Source organism: Dendropsophus ebraccatus, chromosome 2 (assembly GCF_027789765.1).
Source record: "Dendropsophus ebraccatus isolate aDenEbr1 chromosome 2, aDenEbr1.pat, whole genome shotgun sequence".
Lineage (NCBI taxonomy): Eukaryota > Metazoa > Chordata > Amphibia > Anura > Hylidae > Dendropsophus > Dendropsophus ebraccatus.
In genome coordinates, this window is record NC_091455.1 from 215,542,422 (window position 1) to 215,567,537 (window position 25,116).

At 49.3% G+C, this 25,116-nt stretch overlaps 1 protein-coding gene across 2 annotated transcripts in view; it reads left to right on the plus strand.

Annotated features, from left to right (window-relative positions):
* Positions 1-2,839: 2,839 nt before the first annotated feature.
* Positions 2,840-25,116, plus strand: part of FAM171A1 (family with sequence similarity 171 member A1) — a 57,579-nt gene continuing 35,302 nt past the window's right edge. Inside the window, exon 1 of one of the 2 annotated variants that reach the window (XM_069959474.1) lies at positions 2,840-3,190. In XM_069959474.1, the coding sequence (XP_069815575.1) occupies positions 3,076-3,190 (115 nt within the window). In that variant the 5' untranslated portion in view covers positions 2,840-3,075. Of the gene's footprint in view, positions 3,191-23,673; positions 23,877-25,116 lie in introns of those variants that run through there. The other variant, XM_069959476.1, reaches the window with a different exon arrangement.

Below are 25,116 nucleotides of genomic sequence, written 5' to 3' on the forward strand. Positions count from 1 at the left end.
TGGCTTGTAGTCTCCTTCCTACAAAGCTGAGAGCGGCTTGCTGGCATTGTGCTCTACTGCAGGATCAGTCTTGAGTTTGTCCGTCTCTTTTGGAAGGTGGCCGACTGTCCTGTTCTGTTAGTGGATCCTTGAAGTAGGCAAAGGGTGAGATCTCCCTTGTCTCCAGTGTCCCTAGGAGTCTAGTCTAGCAGTCCATGGTGGTTGGACAGCTAGTGTCAGGAACAGTTATATACACGTCCTGCACGGCCGGTAGCCAGCCACTAACTGACTGACTGAAGGCAGTGGTTACTAAAGGGAGAAAAGTGTGTGTGCAGCTAGACCTAAGTGTTATCTGTAGCTGTGCGACAGTGTCATCTAGTGGTCGGAGTAAGGAACAGCGGCCTCCTGTCCTATCCTGTGACACTAGAGTGATAAGAGTTTTACCAAAGTGTAAGAAGAGAAAGAAAACACATAGTAGGACACTTCACTAGTCTTCCCTGAAGAATCCTGGGTGAGAACTACTTCGGCATCCACCTCCAAGAAGAACGGCCTTGAAGGGTCTGGACGTGAGAAATGGTGCAGACTTAAACCTAGAAAATTATCAGCCAGAATGGCCGGTAATTGGCCAAGTACAGCAGATAATAGGACCCTCTGGCACTGGGGTGAGATCTAATACTCACTAATAAGTTTATATAGTCTCTCTGCAATCTCTGTCTCTGTTTCTGGCTTTTTGCAGCAGCTCCCCCTTTCCTCCTTCTCCCTCTCCCCTTTGAATTGACTTCTATGGGCAGCAAATAACCTGACCCTTCAGTGAGCTGCTATTTTTTTACTTGGACTTGGGCTTTTTATTACTTTAGAATAGGGAGAGGGCAGGAAAGGAGTCTGATAAGGGGAGAAAGAGGCATTTTTCTCTGATAAGATATAATACACCGTTTCTTACATTCACTTGTACATCATTAGCTATCGTGTATTCCTGGAGATATCTGCCCATCCTGGGCCAAGTAGTCAGATAGGGGGTCCTTCTTCTTCACCAAAGAAATAATTCTTTCAAATCAATGGTGCCAGAGATTTGTTATTTACTTCTATTAAAAAAATCTCCAGTCTTCCAGTACTTATCAGCTGCTGTATGTCCTGCAGAAAGTGATGCATTCTCTCCAGTCTTCCAGTACTTATCAGCTGCTGTATGTCCTGCAGGAAGTGGTGTATTCTCTCCTGTCTGACACAGTGCTCTCTGCTGCCACCTCTGTCCATGTCAGGAACTGTCCAGAGCAGCAGCAAATCCCCATAGAAAACCTCTCCTGCTCTGGACAGTTCCTGACATGGACTATATATGTGACTGTAACCACCAAGCTCTCCGCACCTGTATATATGTGACTGTAACCACTAAGCTCTCCGCACCTGTATATATGTGACTGTAGCCACTAAGCTCTCCGCACCTGTATATATGTGACTGTAACCACCAAGCTCTCCACACCTGTATATATGTGACTGTAACCACCAAGCTCTCCGCACCTGTATATATGTGACTGTAACCACCAAGCTCTCCGCACCTGTATATATGTGACTGTAACCACCAAGCTCTCCGCACCTGTATATATGTGACTGTAACCACCAAGCTCTCCGCACCTGTATATATGTGACTGTAACCACTAAGCTCTCCGCACCTGTATATATGTGACTGTAACCACCAAGCTCTCCGCACCTGTATATATGTGACTGTAACCACTAAGCTCTCTGCACCTGTATATATGTGATGTGACTGTAACCACAAAGCTCTCTGCACCTGTATATATGTGACTGTAACCACCAAGCTCTCCGCACCTGTATATATGTGACTGTAACCACCATGCTCTCCGCACCTGTATATATGTGACTGTAACCACCAAGCTCTCCGCACCTGTATATATGTGACTGTAACCACCAAGCTCTCCGCACCTGTATATATGTGACTGTAACCACCAAGCTCTCCGCACCTGTATATATGTGACTGTAACCACCAAGCTCTCCGCACCTGTATATATGTGACTGTAACCACCAAGCTCTCCGCACCTGTATATATGTGACTGTAACCACCAAGCTCACCGCACCTGTATATATGTGACTGTAACCACCAAGCTCTCCACACCTGTATATATGTGACTGTAACCACCAAGCTCTCCGTACCTGTATATATGTGACTGTAACCACCAAGCTCTCCGCACCTGTATATATGTGACTGTAACCACCAAGCTCTCCGCACCTGTATATATGTGACTGTAACCACCAAGCTCACCGCACCTGTATATATGTGACTGTAACCACCAAGCTCTCCGCACCTGTATATATGTGACTGTAACCACCAAGCTCTCTGTACCTGTATATATGTGACTGTAACCACCAAGCACAGGGGGGGGGGGGGTGCAGTTTGCCCAGATGGATAAAGATTAAAAAACAAAAAAAAGGTAAATTGTGATCACAACAAGTAACAGGTGGGTTTAATAAACAAAAAACTACTTTGATGAGAAGGACAGTGTTACTGTTAGTGATGTAATAATCAGTCCTGATGAGATATAAGAGGAGGATGAGTGATGAGTGATGTGTGATGTGTGATGAGTGGTGAGTGATAAGTGATGTGTGATGTGTGATGAGTGGTGAGTGATGTGTGATGAGTGGTGAGTGATGTGTGGTGAGTGATGTGTGATGAGTGGTGAGTGATGTGTGGTGAGTGATGAGTGATTAGCGGTGAGTGATGTGTGATAAGTGATGTGTGATGAGTGGTGAGTGATGAGTGGTGAGTGATGAGTGATGAGTGATTAGTGGTGAGTGGTGGGTGCAGTTAGCGGCAGGGCCCGCAGGTGGCGCCGGAGCTCTCTCTCCCCATTGTCCCTCAGCGCCGGTCGCGGAGGGGTTAAGGCTGCTGGTGGAACATTAGCGATTGTTGCGGGAGGAGGAGAGAGAGGATGCGAGGAGCGGGGTAACACAATACACGGAGGAGCGGGGCTGCGAGGAGGCAACATGGAGGCCAGAGCCTGATGCGGCATTCTCCTCACCCCGCCCGGGTGCCGCGCTTCTCCCGCCCGGATCCTGACAGGAACATCCAGGGACAGAGGGACGGACATGACCGGCCCGGTGGCGGCGCTTCTCCTCAGTCTCCTGCTGCTGCTGCTGCTGGGCTGCACCGTGCGGAGAGCGGAGAGCAAGAGCCTGCAGGAGCGGAATGCAGCAGCTCAAGGTCGGTGCCTCCTGCTGCTGGGGACGGGGGACCCCCACATATACCCCATATATCCTCCACATACCCCCCCCCTATATATACCCCCCACATACCCCCCCTATATATACCCCCCACATATACCCCCCCTTCTATATACCCCCCCCCTATATATACCCCCCCCTCCTGCTGCTGGGGACGGGGAACCCCCACATATACCCCCCCCTTCTATATATACCCCCCCTCCTGCTGCTGGGGACGGGGGACCCCCACATATACCCCCCCCCTTCTATATATACCCCCCCTCCTGCTGCTGGGGACGGGGGACCCCCACATATACCCCCCCCCTTCTATATATACCCCCCCTCCTGCTGCTGGGGACGGGGGACCCCCACATATACCCTCCCCTTCTATATACCCCCCATCCTGCTGCTGGGGACGGGGGACCCCCACATATACCCCCCCCTTCTATATATACCTCCCCTCCTGCTGCTGGGAACGGGGGACCCCCACATATACCCTCCCCTTCTATATACCCCCCATCCTGCTGCTGGGGACGGGGGACCCCCACATATACCACCCCCCTTCTATATATACCCCCCCTCCTGCTGCTGGGGACGGGGGACCCCCACATATACCCCCCCCCCTCTATATATACCCCCCATCCTGCTGCTGGGCACGGGGGACCCCCACATACCCCCCCCTATATATACCCCCCATCCTGCTGCTGGGGACGGGGGACCCCCACATATATCCCCATATATCCCCCACATACCCCCCCCCTATATATACCCCCCTTATACCCCCCCCTCTATATACCCCCCCTCCTGCTGCTGGGGACGGGGACCCCCACATACCCCCCCTCCTGCTGCTGGGGATGGGGGACCCCCACATATACCCCCCATATATATACCCCCCACATATACCCCCCCTCCTGCTGCTGGGGACGGGGGACCCCCACATATATCCCCATATACCCTCCCCCTGTATATACCCCCCGCCCCCTATATACCCCCCACATACCCCCCTCCCTCCATATACCCCCCCTCCTGCTGGGGACGGGGGACACCCCCTATATATCCCCCACATACTTCCCCCCCCCCCCCACATACCTCCGCCCCCCATATTCCCCTCCCCCCCCCGCACAGTGATGGGGTGCAGCCCCCCATATCCCCCCATCTCCCCCCGCACAGTGATGGGGTGCAGCCCCCCATATCCCCCCATCTCCCCCCGCACAGTGATGGGGTGCAGCCCCCCCACATGCTCTCCCTGCATCCAGTCCTGCTTTAACCCTTACATCCCCGCAGTCCCTGCTCGCTGTGTGATTAACCCTTCCCTGTCCGGTGCATTGTTGTGTTGCTGTATCCCCCGTGGTGTGCCGGGTATCTTTGGGTGGGGGGGCAGTATTTAACCCTGGACGTGCTGGTTGGGATTGACCGGTTGACATCTGTCTCATGTGTTGGAGGGGGGGGGCTCGGCTGCCGGGTTTAACCCCTGCCTGTCCGGCAGCTTGGAGGCTTCTCCTCTTTTGTTTGGGATCTGAGATCTCTGCTGATTTATAATGGAGGATTATACCGCTCTCCCCTTAACCCTTTCCCTGCCGGGGGGGGTGGGGGGTATACGGCGTCCCGTGTAAATATTGTGATATCGTATCCTCGCTGTTTGTTATTCCTCATCCAGGGGAAGGGGCCGCTTTCTCCTCTATGCGGTTTCCTTCCATTGTTCTGGTGACATTTGCTCAGGAAACTTTGGCGCTTTTCTCTCTCTGCTGCTGGACGGATGGAAACCCGAGACGCTGCGCCCCCCTTATAGCTCGTAAAATGGAAATGGTTTCTCTGAATGCCCCCTGAAGCCCCCCCCCACACACACTACCGACCCCCCCCCCCCCCCCCGCTCTCTGACCCCGCACTGTGACTCCCCAATCCCTCTCCCTGACCTCTCCACCCCCCTAATCCCTCACCCTGAACGTCACCCCCCACCCCATTGATCCCTCCACCTGACCCCCCCCCCCCCCCCCGCTCCCTAATCCCTCACCCTGAACGTCGCCCCCCCTCCCCCCCTCCTTCTGCGTTTTCTCTATCAACAAGGGGGGCAGTCCCCTGTATAACTGCCCCCTATATACTGTCCCCTGTATAACTGCCCCCTATATACGGTCCCCTGTATAACCGCCCCCTATATACTGTCCCCTGTATAACTGCCCCCTATATACGGTCCCCTGTATAACTGCCCCCTATATACGGTCCCCTGTATAACCGCCCCCTATATACGGTCCCCTGTATAACCGCCCCCTATATACTGTCCCCTGTATAACCGCCCCCTATATACGGTCCCCTGTATAACCGCCCCCTATATACGGTCCCCTGTATAACCGCCCCCTATATACGGTCCCCTGTATAACCGCCCCCTATATACGGTCCCCTATATACCCTCCAGTATAGAGCTGGGTCTGTGCAGAGTCCAGACTGCTACAATGGCGGCCTGTATTCTGTCTCTGCCGCTAGATTACAGGAAGATTCTTTAACCTGAATGATGAATCGGCCATTGATGGTCGTTCTCCTTACTGAGTGTTCTGAGGAGACTGGACTCCTATCATCCGGACTCCTATCATCCGGACTCCTATCATCCGGACTCCTATCATCCGGACTCCTATCATCCGGACTCCTATCATCCGGACTCCTATCATCCGGACTCCTATCATCCGGACTCCTATCATCCGGACTCCTATCATCCGGACTCCTATCATCCGGACTCCTATCATCCGGACTCCTATCATCCTATTCCAGACTTTTCCAGGGGAAATTGGAATCTTGAATCAAAGATCGACACAATGAAATCGTTTTGGGATCAGTGATCTGTAATGTAGATCAATGGGGAGATACAACTGGTGTAGAACTACAATTCCCAGCATGCCTAAAAAAGTCAAAGGCTGTCCGGGCATGATGGGAGTTGTAGTTTAGCAGCAGCTGTAGGGGGGGCAGGTTCCTTATCCCTGATCTATAGAAGGAAATAGTAGAATATAAAGGGGTGATGGAGGCCGAGGACTCAGTGACCGGGTGTCAGAAAGTTATACACCCTTGTGATTTACTGCTATATAAAAATCTCCAGTCTTCCAGTACTTATCAGCTGCTGTATGTCCTGCAGGAAGCGGTGTATTCTTTCCAGTCTGACACAGTGCTCTCTGCTGCCACCTCTGTCCATGTCAGGAACTGTCCAGGGCAGGAGAGGTTTTCTATGGGGATTTGCTGCTGCTCTTAAGAAAAAAGGCAACCAACTTTTCCTATGCATTAGCTTGTACTCAATTATGTGTTATCCGGCCTCCTCTATTATGTTTTACCTTATCTTGTTATGTTATCCGGCCTCCTCTGTCATTCTATATTCTTATGTTGTCCGGCCTCCTCTGTTATTCTGTATTATATTATCCGGCCTCATCTGTCATTCTTTATTATGTGTTATCCGGCCTCCTCTGTTATTCTGTATTATGTGTCATCCGGCCTCCTCTGTCGTTCTGTATTATGTGTTATCCGGCCTCCTCTGTCGTTCTGTATTATGTGTTATCCGGCCTCCTCTGTCGTTCTGTATTATATTATCCGGCCTCCTCTGTCGTTCTGTATTATGTGTTATCCGGCCTCCTCTGTCGTTCTGTATTATGTGTTATCCAGCCTCCTCTGTCGTTCTGTATTATATTATCCGGCCTCCTCTGTCGTTCTGTATTATGTGTTATCCGGCCTCCTCTGTCGTTCTGTATTATGTGTTATCCAGCCTCCTCTGTTATTCTGTATTATATTATCCGGCCTCCTCTGTCGTTCTGTATTATGTGTTATCCAGCCTCCTCTGTTATTCTGTATTATGTGTCATCCGGCCTCCTCTGTCGTTCTGTATTATGTGTTATCCAGCCTCCTCTGTCATTCTGTATTATATTATCCGGCCTCCTCTGTCATTCTGTATTATGTGTTATGCGGCCTCCTCTGTCGTTCTGTATTATGTGTTATCCAGCCTCCTCTGTCATTCTGTATTATATTATCCGGCCTCCTCTGTCATTCTGTATTATGTGTTATCCGGACTCCTCTGTCATTCTGTATTATGTGTTATCCGGACTCCTCTGTCATTCTGTATTATGTGTTATCCGGCCTCCTCTGTTATTCTGTATTATGTGTTATCCGGCCTCCTCTGTCGTTCTGTATTATGTGTTATCCGGCCTCCTCTGTCGTTCTGTATTATGTGTTATCCGGCCTCCTCTGTCGTTCTGTATTATGTGTTATCCGGCCTCCTCTGTTGTTCTGTATTATATTATCCGGCCTCCTCTGTCATTCTGTATTATGTGTTATCCGGCCTCCTCTGTTGTTCTGTATTATATTATCCGGCCTCCTCTGTCATTCTGTATTATGTGTTATCCGGCCTCCTCTGTCATTCTGTATTATATTATCCGGCCTCCTCTGTCATTCTGTATTATATTATCCGGCCTCCTCTGTTATTCTGTATTATATTATCCGGCCTCCTCTGTTATTCTGTATTATGTGTTATCCGGCCTCCTCTGTCGTTCTATATTATGTGTTATCCGGCCTCCTCTGTCGTTCTGTATTATGTGTTATCCGGCCTCCTCTGTCATTTTGTGTTGTTATCCGGCCTCCTTTGTTACTCTCTCCCGTCTATATTGCGGTCACCTTGGGGTTCTCTTTCCTATGTTGCCGCCATGCGGTGCCCTTCCTGTTACCCTCCGTCTTGATCCTGTAAATCGCTTGGCCCCGCCCCCTTGTATATTTCCTGGTAAGCCCCGGGTGAGTCTGGCCTCGCTCCAGCCTCTCCTGAGGATTGACATGACTTTATGATCTCATTATATAGAATGTTCTAGAACCTTAAACGCTTCCTGCCATTGCTTTGATTGAAGCCGAGAGATTGGTGTCAGGTTGGCGGGGGTTAATGCCGACCGCTCAGACAGGAGAGGGGCTCTCAGGGTGGTGGTCGGGGCCGTTGTCTGTACCAGATGGGAGATGCATTTGGCTCCTTTTATCGGGATCCGGAAGCTTTTTGCTGGATGTTCCCACAGTCGGATTATTTCTCGTCAATATATCGCAGATTGTTACCGGAATATTGAATATTGAGAATTTTTGTAAAAATAAACAGAATTAATTAATTCTTTATTATCCAGACACCATAACCGGGATGATGTCCGGGTCACATGATGTAGTCGTGCGCCGAGTCAGGGAGGACATGTGACCTATAGTCACTAGTTGTAAAATGAGCGAGGCCTTTTTTATATTAAAGGAGTAACTTAAAGGGGAACTTCAGCGAAAATCTCTTTCTTTGGAATCAACTGGGGTTAGAAAGTTATACAGATTTGTAATTTACTTCTATGTAAAAATCTCCAGTCTTCCAGTACTTATCAGCTGCTGTATGTCCTGCAGGAAGTGGTGTATTCTCTCCAGTCTGACACAGTGCTCTCTGCTGCCACCTCTGTCCATGTCAGGAACTGTCCAGAGCAGCAGCAAATCTCCATAGAAAACCTCTCCTGCTCTGGACAGTTCCTGACATGGACAGAGGTGGCAGCAGAGAGCACTGTGTCAGACTGGAGGGAATACACCACTTATTCACCTGTGCAGGAGCGGCCTATAGGACGAGCTGATTTGCATACATCTCCCATGGGGCATTGCCTATTCTTCAGCTTCATCTCCTCAATGAAAAACAGTGCGCCGCCCTCCAGCGCTATCAGGAGGGGAGGAGTCTGGAATGGAGCGCTGGTTATGTACAGTGTTACTCCATTGGTTCTGGTACTGCAGGATATAGCCTGGCCTCGCTGCTTAGCCGCCCTTCTTACTTCAATGAGATTCATCTTCAATGTCGCACCCAGTATTCTAAAATATCTGCAACCCCTAGATTGGGCAAAAGTGTCATGTAGGTGTGGCTAAGCTGCAGAATGTGTGCCCACCCCATGCACAGGGCTCAAGGAGGGGTGAGGGAGGGAGGAGGATGCATGCTGCAGCTCAGCCGACTAGACTGTTTAGTTCTAAACATGATACAGAGGCGACAGAGAGGCGACAGATTCCCTCTAACATCTGTAGATAAAGAAAAGAAGATAGTAATGTTATAGTCATGAAGTTCCCGAACAGTGTGCATGTTTATGAGCTGTATACATGACCTGGTGGGATAGAGGGTTCTACCTGCGCAGGACTCTGCATAGTCGTCTTTTTGTGCGTCAGATTGATGGGTCTGACTGTATAACAATGGTGGCCATTCTTAGAGGTGGGCAGATCTCTATGTAAGATACCTGAAGCAATGGACGGTATTCTATATGGAGACAGGACTGATCAGTATGACCCTGCGGAGAGCTGCGACCATTAGGAGCTGAATGGTGGTCACATATATCCGGGATGGGGAGATGAAGCTGTGGCTGTCCAGGCATGATGGGAGTTGTAGTTGTGCAGCAGCTGGAGGGTGGCAGGTTCCCAGTCCCTGATCCAGAGTCTGTACCAGGCGGGGTTCCCTCTGGCCCTCTATGGGGCACGGTGCCACATTGGTCTATGAGGGAACCTGCTCCAGTATTCAGGGTCAGTCTCTAAATTCTTATAGAACTAAATGGGTTTCTTAATTTACTGTGAGTATAGGCGTGGCTGTCAGTACGTGGAAGCACTCCTATATATATATATATCCTGGGCTGTGGCAGCGGCGTGGGGAGGGCCATGGTGGCAGCGGCACGGGGAGGGCCATGGTGGAGGCAGCAGCGGCGCGGGGAGGGCCTTGGTGGAGGCAGCAGCGGAGCGGGGAGGGCCTTGGTGGAGGCAGCAGCGGAGCGGGGAGGGCCATGGTGGAGGCAGCAGCGGAGCGGGGAGGGCCATGGTGGAGGCAGCAGCGGAGCGGGGAGGGCCATGGTGGAGGCAGCAGCGGAGCGGGGAGGGCCTTGGTGGAGGCAGCAGCGGAGCGGGGAGGGCCATGGTGGAGGCAGCAGCGGAGCGGGGAGGGCCATGGTGGAGGCAGCAGCGGAGCGGGGAGGGCCATGGTGGAGGCAGCAGCGGAGCGGGGAGGGCCATGGTGGAGGCAGCAGCGGAGCTGGGAGGGCCATGGTGGTGGGGGCGGTTGTAGTGGCAGCAGTGCGGTGAGGGCCATGGTGGCGACAGCGTGGGGACGGCTGTAGTGGCAGCCGCGGTTTCTATAGCGAGTGATAAATATAAAATCTCCCATAGATAGAAGTAATGGTTTTGGTGGCGATAAATCCCGCTGCTGCTTCCACGTTGAGGCCGCTATTCGTTTAGCGATCAGGAAACCTGGGAGCAGCAGATCTTTGCGGAGCGTCCGGGATCCCGCAGATGTCAGGACTCCCGGGATGTTTTTGGGATGTTAATGTTCCGGCTGGGGTCAGAGCTCACTCTGGTGCCCCCCCCCCCCCCCCGGTCGCTTAGATCACGCAGCAGCTCCTTCCGTCTCACCCGGCGGCTTTTCTCATGTTGTGCCGGTCGCTGTTTGTGAATCGACATCTCCTATAAAATAACGTGACTCATAGCCGCTCGCAGCCGCTGCTGTGTTACTATGGGGGGTCAGGCTGACACGGATTTCTGAGAAATCTGGGCCGGGGTTCCAGGGCGAGGAGGTAGTCGTGCCCCTGTGAGGATTAGTCAGCTCTCACACTTCTGGTAAACTTGTTGTTTCCTTATATAAAATTTACATTATCCTTTTATTTAATTAATACTGGAAACACGAAGGTTCTGCAGGAAGCGGGTTACTTAAAGGGATGTACTATCAGGTACATCCTCTTTAGTATGACCCACGGATAGAACGGCGTAGTCACGGGGAAGCTGATGCCGCGGTCTGTTCTTTGAACCGCGGCCTGGTTCCTGTGTACGGCGCCGTTCTATCCACGGTATATCCTCTTTAAAGGGATCCTGTGAGCACCTCCATGCTGTCCGAGTCAATGGGACAGGGGGAACTTCAGGCGGAGTCCACCACGCAGCAACCGCTTAAAGGGATTATCCATAGCTAGACAAACATGGCCGCTTTCTTCCAGAAGCAGTGCCACCCCTGTGTCTGTAAGTGGTGTATTCTCTCCAGTCTTCCAGTACTTATCAGCTGCTGTATATCCTGCAGGAAGTGGTGACCTGACAGTACCTGGTCACGTAACCCTTGTGATGGCAAAACAGTGTCAGCAGTCTGACAGGTGGATGACAGCTGACAGATTCTCTTTATAGAGTGGTGATACACGTGTGCCCTGTATTGTGGAAACATGGCGGCCCCCTGTATTGATCAGCACCCGTACTTCTTCCTCCTGCCATGCTGTTTAACCCGTACGTCTTCCTGCCGCCGTACTGTGCGACCCGTACGTCTTCCTCTGGCCATACTGTGCGACCCATACGTCTACCCCCCCCCCTTGCCCCCGCCATGCTGTGCGACCCATACGTCTTCCTGCCGCCGTACTGTGCGACCCATAGTTCCCCCCCCCCCGCCATGCTGTGCGACCCGTATGTCTTCCTGCAGCTGTACGTGAGCCCCGTACGTCGTCTTGCCGCCGTACTGTGCGCCCCGTACGTCTTCCTCCCGCCATACTGTGCGATGCTCAGCCGCTTACCGCAGTGTGTTGTCTGCAGGATTTCTGAGACGTTGAGAAATTGCTTCGGAGAAGCTCCGGGAATTGAGATCAGCGGAGATATTGTGCAGCGCCATTCTTCTCCTCACGTCTATATCGTTACGTCGTCTTTCTCGTAACCTTTGTGTCGCCCATAACGGTGAATGACTGAAAGAGCCAGCCGAGCGGGAAACCCTGTGTGTGCCTAATATTGTGGCTGTACTTATGGGGGTCATTTTACCATGGCAACCGCCGGCCCAGTGCTTACCCCCAGGGACCGGCTGTCATTGCGGATGGAAGCTGCAGCCATCAGGCTTCTCTCCTTTCATCATCTATGTTGTAACATGTTACAATTTAAACTGAGGAGCCCCGCCCCCATCCTGTTATTATTTTTTGCCGATCTGAACATAGGGGTCCCCGAGGTCGCACTGTCAGCTGCCATTTTCCATTCGCTTTGGATTTGGCTGTCCGGGCATAATGGGAATTGTAGTTTTGTAAGGTGAAAGGGAGATGTACAGTATAACATGTCGTTTTTTTTTTGTTTTGTTTTTTTTTTGCAATATTGTGTCTTGAAGTTTTCTTGTTTTTTTTTGTTCTTGTTTTTTTTTTTTTTGCTTCTTATTACCCACTAATGGGGGGGGGGGGTAAAAAACCTAAAGTCTGTTATCGTGGAAGGATGTTGTGCAGAGGGTCTGTTTCTGTGTTCCAGTTTTCGGCTGTCTGGTTACTTACGTCGGTTATGTTGCTTTATGTGATAACCGTAGAACATTGTTCTATTTTTGACTTTTACGTCATTTTTCTTCTTTATTTTCTTTGCAGTCCTTCTGTGACCAATGTGCAGAACTAAAGACCCGTCCAAATAAGTTATGGGATGGCGGCTGTCCCGAGCCCTGTCACATGATGAGCTTCAGGCCGTGTTCACATGTTGCGGTTTCGATGCTGTTCCATCACTCTATAACATGATAACTGCATTAAAATAGCAACGTGTGCACACAGCCTGAAGGTGTCCTCTCCGGTGTGTCATAGCGCCATGCCAACCAAATGGCGTCCAGTAAGCTGACGACCCTATAGCATGCCGAATGGTGGGGGAGGGACCACATGGCTCCCTTGCACTTTGGTAATTTTTTAACCCCTTGTCACCCTAGTGATTTGGTGAAATACTGGGCCGGTTTGTAATCTCGTTTCATTTTCTGGTTATTGGATTTTTCCACCTGCCATATGGGAATCTGGCGCTCTCCGCCTGGTAATAGCATTACGGCCTTGGTAGTGTTGGGATAAAGCGCATTATGTTAATGAGACGGGGCATTAATTGTTAATTATTTAGGCAGCGGTCAGCAGATTCTCCATGGTGCAGATGCCTTCAGACTCACCTGCTCCTTCCCCATTGATCTCGCAGCCACTAAACCATCTGGCTAATGAAACGGTCTGGACAATCCTCGCGCTCCCCAAGCCATTTATGCCGGATTACATCTAATTATATTAGCTCTATTTATCAAAGTTGCCGGTAGAGCGCCTGTCATGTCGTCTAAGTGCCTTGTATTGTTATATGCATGAGGACGACACCAGTTACATCTATTATAAGAGCTCTAAGCGTGTATTCACACCTGCCGATTTTGTGGACTTTTTACTTTAAAATTTTTCAAGCATTTTTAGGAAACACTGCAAATATTATAGGTTATTCCTATCTCAAGTGGAGGATGAGATAACAAGCTGATGGAGCGCTGGACCCCCTACTGGTCCCAAGAGCGAGGGTATCATTCAGCCTGGCCTGTGAACAGAGGATAGGAATACCTGGATAAGCCCCCATAACGCTGATCTGTCTATTAAGAGTCCGTGTCCTTTCAAGCTCCTTGGGCATCCCTCCTCCCAGCCTGTACCCTGTTCCCGCTGTATACAGATGAATAGTGTTGAGTGGATGTCCTAAATATTTTGGGTTCGGCAACGCCGTTGTCTCCCGGTGGCTGGAGAAGTTTGATGCCACCATAGGCTGTATCCATGTTTTCCTGGCAGCCCTAGATTGGCATATAATTTCTCCAGACATCGGTTGTCAAATGACGAACATTCTGGTTTGGAGAACGTTACCTGAACAGTTCACCATGACTGCTCAACCCTACTGGTGAAGGAAAAGAAACTGGCTAATTTGAGAAATTTGCATATTTCCCATGGAACATTACTCAACTGATCTCCTCTTCAATGAGAGCAAGTACTCCCCAAGCTATAACTTCTGGACACGCTTATGTGTCATGTCCTCATATCCTGGAAGGAGTTGGTTCTCATGGTTTGCCTACCCCAGTAGATCTTAAGACCTCCTCCCTCCTGGAAGAAAAAGAACTGTTGGGGATGGTCGTTTTTTTTCTTTTTATGTGTCCAAGATGACTGGAGCTGGACTTGTGAAGGATGCCAAGAGCCCTAGCTTCAAACCTCTTAGAGATGAGTGCAACTGCAGCATTCTCTAGTCTGATCCTTCGTCATATGATTACTGGTGGCTTAAAGAGGACCTGTCACCCCCTCCCCCCCCCCCCCCCCGGTGGAGACCCTTATACTTACCCCGTGCACAAAGTCCCACTCCTGGACCCGTTGCCGAGAGATCGCCGTCTGAAGACCCGCGTGCGCTCATCAGAGATGAGTCCGACACTCATAGAGAATGAATGGAGCAGTCATTCTCTATGAGCGTCGGACTACCTCTCTGATAAGCGCACACTGGGCTTCCGACTGTGATATTTCGGCAACGGGAGCGGGACTTCGTGCACGGGGTAAGTATAAGGGTCTCCACTGGGTGGTCGGCCGGGCTCTGCCCTGGCGTGGGGGGTGATAGGTTCCTTTTAAGAAGTTGGATGGCCACCTAAAGGCTGCCTGGAAAACATGGATACAGCCATAGGCTGTACCCATGTTTTTCCAGGCTCCCTAGAACTGCATCCAACTTCTCCACTGGTAACCAAATACTGAACAATCCGACTTGAGCGTGCTCCAAATGTGCTCCTCTCTATATGACCTGGAGGAGTTGCCTCCAGACCAGACTCCGTCAGTACAAATAGTTAGCACTTCCACCACCGCGGTCCCTCCAATATTATTCCTAAATTCAATATTCCATGGTGAAGGCCAAGACTGTAGTGTGATGAAGTGTTGCCTCCAGTTTTGTAAGACCTTTCCGAGAGCTCTGCAGTATCTTCTCCAGTTCACCCCCCATAGAAGAGGATTGCAGGAAGGGCTTTGCAGCCATCAAATCGATGTCCTCCTTGGGTATCACATTCATGGGAAGCTTAAAGGTCAAGTTGTGCTTTAAGGATCCGCTTTCTGGACACCCGATGGAAGAGGCCTGGCTGTCTCGTTCCTGTTGACTAATGGTTTATTATGTAGAAAGGGGACAGGAATAATCTGTCATCTTTTCAATGGCTGGAAGTTCATTTATTTTCATGTATAATTGAGAACAAAGCTTCTTTTCTTTGTGTGCGACACCAACGTAGTGGCTGCGGACAATGCACGTTTGGCTTCCTCAACCCCACGGCAAGCCTTGTCCTTTATCTTTGCTCTAATTAAATCTGTTTCCCGTTTTTTTGGACTTTGGCCAAATGGCAGACCCGCTTCACTGGGACGTGGCCGAGAAATAAAGAGCCAGCCTTAAAGTGAGAATTCTCTATGAAGAACCGACATACATAAGCATCGTAAACTATGGTCCTCATCTGTAAACCTACTATTGTGTAATGGCGGGAAAATAAAAATGAGTGTACACTATAGGGAAAGCAATGCATGATGATGACCGCTATGTTCTACCAATGCAAATTAAGACCTCAGGCATAGTGATGAAGAATAACCCAGCAACCTTCCGGTTGCCATAGACTTCTGTAGGGTCCTACTGTACCTCCATATGACTCCGATTTCATACAAAGCAAGCTCCATCAGACGTTTCATTATGGGTTTGCTCCACCACTGTGTAGACCATGCTTGTAGGAGGGAACATCTCCATAACGCTGCACCATGCTGAGGCCGATATGATGGACATGGTGCCTACGGCTCTGCTTTATGTATGGACTAGATAACTGCAGACCACACCATCTCTTTTGGCTCTATGGCTCTATGTTGTTTCTGTCCCCAATTATCTTGGTAATCGAGAACGTTGATGTAACGGCCACGTTGCTTTTCCCTCCTCATTAGTGTCCACCGATCTGGTTGTGCAGGAAACAACAATGTGGCCCCATTCGAGTGAGATCTGCTGCAGTTTCCTGCACTACCAGAAGGGGCGCCAATGTGTCGGGAGAAACTTCTCTGCATCCCCTTCATTCTCACAGCTGGTGGGAACCCCAGATGTCAGACCCCACATGGTAGAGTGTTTATATGCTAGGGATATAGAAGGGAATACCCCATTATCATTAATTATATGTTAAGAATAATTTTAAATAAATAAAAAGTTTGTAATCTAATAAACTTGTTAGTGCAATATATATATTTATATATTTTTTTGTGGTGGTAGATGATAGTGTGAATTATTGTAGCTCTCTGTTTCCATATACACTTGTGCAGTATCCAGATATCTCGTAGGATCTGGCTCGGAGCAGTGGAAACTGCAGTCGGTATAGCTGGAGAGGGCGGCTTGGACGATGTTTCTCGGCTGAGATCACTGATTATAGCTGACACGTACGTGAAATATCTGGACGGGATTCTTATTTTCCTAGCGGCTCAGGCAGCTGGTTTCAGTCATATACAGTAACTTTAATTGCTCTGAAAACCAAACTTTTCTCCTCCTGTTGATAAACTCTACTTTATGAGGTTTCGTCTGACAGGCCTCAGCTCAGCACGTATGGCGCCCAATGGAGCATGCTAGGTCTTAGAGGAAATTGGAGGCGTACGGGGGTACCGTCAGGTCCCAGGCATCTCTGTGGGTGCCTGATTATGGCGCCATACACCTGTGTGCATGATAATGAGGGAATCTTACATGTGCTTGCCCAAAAGGCCTCATGGATTACAGACAATTTAAACCAAAGTTGGCTCCACTTCTCATGGCAGCCATGGGGAAAACTGGAACCTAATTGGTTGCTATGGGAATAAAGTATCTCCGGCCTATGTGGTAGACTACCATAGCGGCCATATTGACACGTAGCAAACTTATCAAAACTTGTATTAGGGGGCAAGTTGCCCATAGCAACCAGTTTATTGGAAGCATCGGCCTGACTGGTTGCTATGGACATCTGCTCCTCTCATCCCTTGCGGAAGGTTCGATGAATCCTTCTCAGTGTCTCATACACTCCTCAATATTTAATCTGTGACCCCCGAGAAGGAAAAGTCTTGGAATTACCGTATGTGGAGCTCACAGGATTGGCAGACATGTTATTCATATGGTTCGGTATGGAGTCTGAGCATCCTGCGCAGTGACACGCCTTGTCTGAGGAATGTTCTGCCACGCTGAATACACTTGGACACGCAAATTACTGAGATACATGCCGGCAGCTCCCTTTGCGTTTGCCGACCAGTGACGTCCCACATGTTTATGGGAAAGTCAGTGAAGCTGTAGGCCATGGAAGTATTTTTAGGCCGTGCATGCTTCTCACAGTAACAGAGCAACATGCGGCATGGTGTTGTGGTGGTAATCCTGTAAAATGGCGGCTCTACTGGTTCCACATTTAGACCAATGAAAAGCTGAGCTGTTAGTGTTCCTGGAATGAAGACTAGAGGAGTCCGGCTGCTGCATGTTATGTCACCCCAGTATAACTTTCCCTCGTGAAGACCTCCTAATGACATTGCTCACGTGGTCTCCACACCAGACGTGAAGAGTAGAGATGAGAGAATCTTGAGCACGCTCAGGTTAGTCTGAACCGGAGCGTGTGGCGTTTGATTATCGATGGCTGAAGAAGTTAGATGCCGCCCTAGCGACTCCTAGAAAAGATGGATACAGCGTATGGCCTATGGCTGTACATCCACCTGAACTTTAGACCCCTGTAAGGCTGGGCCATTGGACCTGCAGTCAGGCCGGGCCTTGTGGCCGTTCTATAATATGCAGTAATGTGCTTCTATGGCTATAAATCAGGTGAACGTAACTATTTTAATCTGGAGACAAAAATGGAGACTTTATCGCCCCGATAGGGTAGTGGTGTGCCATAGAAGTTGTTATAGGAACATTCATAAAACGTCTACAGTCGGGAAAATAAAATGTTGGATATTGTCATGAATGCAACAAGAGGATAATGAGCCCCGCTGTTAGGGAGTGCCGGCTTTCTGGGAAGGTAGGCCTCACAGCTGACCTGCTCATTGATGTGTTCATAACCTATAGGATTCCTGGGGGCACAGCCGCGGCTTCTGGTGAATCCCCAGTGACAAAGCTCAGTCACGGAATGGAGAACGGCCGACTCAACGTGCCTCTCGGCCTTCTCTTTTGTGGCGGATCTAGACGGGATCTGTGACATGTGAGATCCCATTATAACATTGCATAGAATCGCTCATATTAATGGTTATATTGTTGTCATGTACGATTACCTCTATAACGCTTCTTAGGGTCAGCATATACCCGGAACCCATTCTGCATTTCATAGAGTATAATAAAGCCTTGTGAAATCATCTGTGATCTACTGCAGGAGGCCACTTTAAGGGGATTGTTGATGATTTTTTTTTTTTCTTACAAATAAACTGGTACCAGAAAGCTATATAGATTTGTAATTTTCTTCTATTTAAAAATCTCCAGACTTTCAGTACATATCAGCTGCTGTATGTCCTGCAGGAAGTGGTGTATTCTCTCCAGTCTGACACAGTGCTGTCTGCTGCCACCTCTGTCCATATCAGGAACTGTCCAGAGCAGCAGCAAATCCCCATAGAAAACCCCTCCTGCTCTGGACAGTTCCTGACATGGACAGAGGTGGCAGCAGAGAGCAGGTGTCAGACTGGAGAGAATACACCACTTCCTTAAAATCTATATGGCTGCTTTCTTCCCCAACCTTGCAGCTGACCCCCTTTTAAGCAATAGAGCTGCAGTACCGCACACAACCTGTGGACAGGTGTAGCGCTATGTTTGGGTGAAGGCCGCTCTGCCTTCCTATTTCTCGGCACCCTCTTGAGGTAAATGCGACTTCCTCCTTTACTCAGAATGGCTCCTCAGTATTCGGAAGTTTATTTTGTTTAACGCTCTTCTGTTCCGATGACTTTTTCTATGCAAATTGGACCAGAGGAATAGACGTGATCCGTGTCCGTTCTTTGTATGTTGTGCGCAGATACAATGGCCCTTTTTGTTATACTTTGTGTTGATACAGTTGACTTATTATCTTGTAAATCTCCCCGGCAAATGGCAGCCTGGGGCTGAGAGGTACAGCGCTTGTTATGCGTCTTGTACAATTTACTTTCAGTTTTTCCGTAGTCTTCACGGAAAATTTAGGTTTCAGATATGATGGTGTTTTATCAGATTCAGGTGTGAATTCTTCTATAAAATGTCTCCTTTTACTCAGACTGTATTTTTATGGCATGGATTTTTTTGGATTGACAATCTGACAGCCGCCTTATAGTAAATCAAATAAATTAAAGAGGAACTCTGGCAATTTTATTTTCTTTCAAATCAATATAGATTTATAAACTACTTCTATTCAAAAATCTTCAGTCTTCCAGTACTTATCAGCTGCTGTATGTCCTGCAGGAAGTGGTGTATTCTCTCCAGTCTGACACAGTGCTCTCTGCTGCCACCTCTGTCCATGTCAGGAACTGTCCAGAGCAGCAGCAAATCCCCATAGAAAACCTCTCCTGCTCTGGACACTTCCTGACATGGACAGAGGGGGCAGCAGAGAGCACTGTGTCAGACTGGAGAGACTAAACCACTTCCTGCAGAACATACAGCAGCTGATTAGTACTGGAGCACTTGAGAGTTCCATTTTTTGATATTTTTTTAGTCATTTGGACCCAAGCTCGTCTGCTCAGTAAAGGGTTAATAGAATGATCCGTTGTGTCATGCAGTTTGCACAGTCCGTGGAGTATTTCTTACTGCTGGGGAATATGCTGATCCATCATTAGCTCGGGTTTCCCTCGGTCGGTGACCGGTCGTCTCCACGTTCCATCAGAAGCTGCAGAACTCTTCATCCTGTCACATGGAGGACGTGGGATCGGGTACAGATAACCGCATTGTGTTGGTGTCGCCCTTCCCATGGAATCTCCCCGGTACGGACGTGGCCGTCTCACGGTGTATAACGCCAGCCGATATATTCTTAGCCGAGTGTTGACCTCCTGGGTTTATTCTCAGTAAGTTTCGTCCGTCCCCTGGAATCACACTGCGGTTTCCGTATCATCAGACGTCTATCCAGGATTACTCACCCGCCTTAATGGAAGCTGCCGGTCTGGGTGGCCGGGTTATTTACGTCTCCCGGCTATACGGATGCGTCTCCCCCAGGGCGGCCGTATCGTTGGCGCATCTGTGCCGGAGTGGCTGAGGATCATCTTGGTTGTGACTCATTTGATATCACATCTTCACTAATAAAGGACTTGTCGTATAAGGGTAACCCCAGTCTAGTTGCCCTTTTGAGGTATATGGACGTCAGAGAAGGGGGGTCCCCTGGCTGTGCGGCCTCGCTGCTGGCCATGTAATATTGCGCCATTATAGCTGGCCACAACGTTCCTTGTTGACATAGAGAGCTGGAGATCCTGTGATCCCTCATAGCCAGGGCAGCTCTCCTCTTAAAGGGGTGTTCTGTCTTACAGTGTAGACTTATTTTGGGGTCTGGCATAGAGAAATTCAGATACATATTGGGCCCATGCATAATCTTTACCACTTGGCGTGCACCCTCCCACTCCCGATGATAAATAAGGTGTCTGAGGTTATACTATAGGTATATGCGGGATACCCATTTAGGACCCTGGCCTTTGTGTGCTCAGTCTAAATAAAGGTGAACTCCTGAGAAGAAAAATGGTCTTCAAATCAACTGGTATCACAAAGTTATACAGATCTGTGAATTACTTTTATATAAAACCCTCCAGTCTTCCATTACTTATCAGCTGCTGTATGTCCTACAGGAAGTGGTGTATTCTCTCCAGTCAGACACAGTGCTCTCTGCTGCCACCTCTATCCAGAGCAGCAGCAAATTCCCATAGAAAACCTCTCCTGCTCTGGACAGTTCCTGACATGGACAGAGGTGGCAGCAGAGAGCACTGTGTCAGACTGGAGAGAATACACCACTCCCTGCAGGATATACATCAGCTGATAAGTACTGGAAGACTACCCTTGGGACTACACTTTGGAGAATATTCTTGTGTCCCCATTATTGCTGCAGTCAGTTCAAGTCATCAGACCTGCAGTTGGGTTGGTACTTGCAGCAGCGTCCATAGAAATGTATGGGCCCATCATGCATCTTTCCAGCAGAGAGCAGGTAAGAGACTGGGGGAGGGGGGGCTGCCCAGGTGATTGCTGGAACGTCAGGGCAGTCCATAGCCCTGCTCCTATTCCGTGGAGCGACAGCCGCAGATTGTTGCTATCTTAGTCGTCTATCTTTTGACGTGTTGAAAGACGACAGAGAGCGATCAGCGACATCGTTCATGTCGGCTGATCGTTGTCTTCTATTACACAATGAGGCCTTTAGTGTGCGGATTCTGTGCTGCAGATTTCTTCTTCTCTAGTACTATCCCCTCCGTACCATATAACTGTGTGGTGATTGCCATCGCATTGATGATCTGCAGCTTTGGCGCTGTGTCGCGGCATGCTAAATTATTTTTCCCCTGGCCACCGTCACAATAAGCCATTAGAGCTGGACACTTGGCTGGAGGGCCGTCATTCATGGGGAAATGTCCCTTGGCCTCTTGAGTGGATGACGGCCCTCACAGCAGAGAGCAGGTGTCCGTCATTATCCGCACAGAATGGAGGCCGACAGCTTCCTGCGGCAGGGAGAGCTCCATGTGAGTGCTCGCTCCTCTCCCCGGAGACGTCTGATAACCAGCTGTGTCCTGCGCCCGCTCGCACAATAGACGGGTTGTGGCCTAATAAAAGCCGTCACTTTACACCACACTGTCCGCTGTTTATTGTGTACATGTGCAGTGACGGCTTTCAGTATGGCTGCCGAAACATGGCCGCCACACTGTCTACTTTATTGTGCCCTTTGTGCCGCCTCCCCCGCATGTGACTATTGTCCCAGTAAACAATAGATACTCTATAAATTTGCTGTTTAGAAAGATTTTTTTTTCTTTAAGGGGTACTCCGGCAAAAATGTTTTTCTTTCAGATCAACTGGTATCTAAAAATTTTATATAGATTTGTAATTTGCTTCTATTTAAAAATCTCCAGTCTTCCAGTACTTATCAGCTGCTGTATGTCCTACAGGAAGTGATGTATTCTCTCCAGTCTGACACAGTGCTCTCTGCTGCCACCTCTGTTCAGAGCAGGAAAGGTTTCCTATGGGGATTTGCTGCTGCTCTGGACAGTTCCTGACATGGACAGAGGTGGCAGCAGAGAACACTGTGTCAGACTGGAGAAAATACACCACTCCCTGCAGTACATACATCAGCTGATAAGTACTGGAAGACTGGAGATTTTTAAATAAAAGTAAATTACACATCTGTACAACTTTCTGACACCAGTTATTTTGAAAGTAAAACATTTTCGCCGGAGTACCCCTGTAACAGCAGTGTTTTTGGAGATTGGTTGTGGAGCAGCTGCTTATAGGAAGGATGTAAGAAAAGATGGGGGTGATCCACCAAAGAAACGGGGCTCATCGCCATCTTTTTTTCTTTCTCGTATTTGGAATTTTTAAAAATTGTACTTTCCTGATAGGAGATGAAGGTTCCGGCCGGTGTGTGCGTCTTATGTTCTCGCTCCTGATACTCAGTCATTTGTAGGTCAGGAGTCCCCAGGAGAGCTGCAGACTGATCTAGTGCAGGTTGTTCTCCATCTTAACCCCCCGTCAGGATGCGCAGAGCCCGGCGGGCGCAGGAAACTTCCCAGTAGACATTTTTGTTCCTATTTCCCTTCCATGTTTTCTTGGCTTTGCCGTAGGGCTGAAGCACATGGCGGCCGCCATATAACAGTGGGCATTGTAAGTGTGTCACAGCAGGGCGGCACATCACTGACTGGGAAGCCAAAGCCTCGCTCCTAGGGGGGATTATCCCTAATATGCAGCCAACAGGGGCACCATATGGCGGCACATGGCAGGTCTACAGCTCCGTACTACTCTGTGCCATGCAGGCTGCAGGAATTCGGCTCCGCTGTGTGCACAATGGCGTAGACCCATGGGTATGTTCACACATTGCAGATACACTGAAGATTTACTGCAGATTTTCCCAGCAAAAAATGTTTTTTATTAAATCAACTGGTGTCAGAAAGTTTATCGGCCATGTTGTATTTTGTTCTTGGTGAGAACCCCCGAATCCAAGCCATGCATATGTATGGGGGACGGGGAGAGATGGCTGGATGCTTAATCCGCCAAGTTATACTTGTGACGTATTTACAGTTGCGCTGTGACTTTCGGTCAGTGGCGACTAACAGCGTTACGGGATCTTATTGTTTGATTTATAATCCACAGGGATCTGGTGCAGGTTTGTTAGTTGATGGATAATATGATGTGTGAGAGATGGGAGGTCACGGGGAGAACTGCGGAGCCACAAAATGGCGCTCGCTCGATGTGCTGAGGGGATGTTTGTTATAAAGTGCGCCATATTAATAGCGTTCACCATTGTTTTGGCACAAAATATCGGTGTAAAGCAGAGATGGCGAACCTTTCTGTCCTCCAGCTAAAGCTTTGGCTGTCAAGGCATGATGGGAGTTGTAGTTTTTCCACAACTTTTATCAATCTGTTGCCCATAGCAACCAATCCGAGCCGGCTTTCATATCTACTGTGAAAAGTGAAAGCTGAACTCTGGTTGCTATGGGCTCCTGGTTGCTAGGGGTCACCGTTTTGGTAAATGAGGTCACTGTGATAGCAATGGCGCCGTTCCTGTCTGTCTTGTCGTCTACCTCCAAGACAAATCTTAGGCCTCATCCACATGTCCGTAGTTCTCTCCGCAATTGCAGACAGCACTTAGGGCCAGTACGTTTCAACGGCCCCATTCACATGTCCGTACGTATGTAGTAGGGGGCCGTGATCCGCACTGCAAAGAGTAAAAAGGATTGCGTCACTGATCGCTGTCTGTCTATGCCGAGGTCTGGGAATTGCGGATCACTACAGATTCACAGCCAAAGTACAAGTCCGCACTACTGACGTGTGAATGAGGCCTTCAGGTACGGTCATGTACAATCTGCAGTGTGTTACACGACCAGCACAAGGGTTTCGGTTGTAAGAACTCAGGCTCTGACTTATTGCTAGTATAAGTGGGGAGAAGTTCATGGCAGAGCGCTTCTCTCCCCTGTCCCATAGACTTGCACACATACATACATACACACACACACAGACGGTGCATGGAGGGTGTGACTGCCCCCCAGCTGTTTTCTCCGATAATACTGGGGTCCTTTATACCGCGCACCTGTTCCTTTTAATATGACCTTTATATCTGCTGATTTTTCCCCAGCTTAGAACAATGGCGGCATTGAGCCCATAGATGGCTGTGTACAGTCTGCCGGACGGCGCGCTCCCCTGTGATGTCATCAGGACGGTGGCGACATGTCAGCAGAGCGCACCTGTTCTCTGAGTGTCTTGTCTTACGGATGATAAAAGAGAGAGGAAAAAAATCTGCAAGTTTTAAGAAAAACTCAAAACATTTTAAGTGGTAACACATGCAGCGCAGCTGGCAGCGGCGGGCGGCGAATCTAAGCCAGCTGACTGTGACATAGCTGCCGACTGCAATCTGACCAAACCTCTGTCTGTGGCGGCGTTATTACAAGGTGCCCCACATGGATGCCAGTGCCGAGATCCTGCGCTGCCGTCTAATAACTGTGGAAGGAACAACGCTGAAGACTGATTGGATGATAATCCCGTTATTAGGCTGCTGCCCTACATGTTGTCTCATTCAGAAAGCTCCTGGCGTATGCGCTGACAGTGCCCATCAGGGTCCATGGATTCTCTGTCTGGCCGATGTACTTCAGTATAGCGCCAACAATTAGGAACAGAATATGGTAATAGATTCTGCGATCCCATAGCGTGGCATCCCTTAAGTGGGCACTGTCACTTTAAAAAGAAACTTTTGATAGGTTGTATTGGCACGCTGTTTTGATCGATTAAGGTCCTGAGAAGTGCGAGCTCCGTGTGTTCTCTCCCCGGCTCTATGTACATGACTGATACGGACTCCTAATATGGGTCTATGGGACCGTCTTGTGTTATGTGCATAGAGAGAAGCGCCTAGCTCTGCACTTCTTCCCACTTAATTGCTGGGGATCAAGGGCGATAGATAGATAGATAGATAGATAGATATTAGTGACAGGCACATGTATTCAGTAGTTGAATCTCGTATTGGCCTATCCATCACAGGGATCAATCTAATGGATCCGCCATGAGCTTTCCATGATGTATCCGTCATCCGGATGT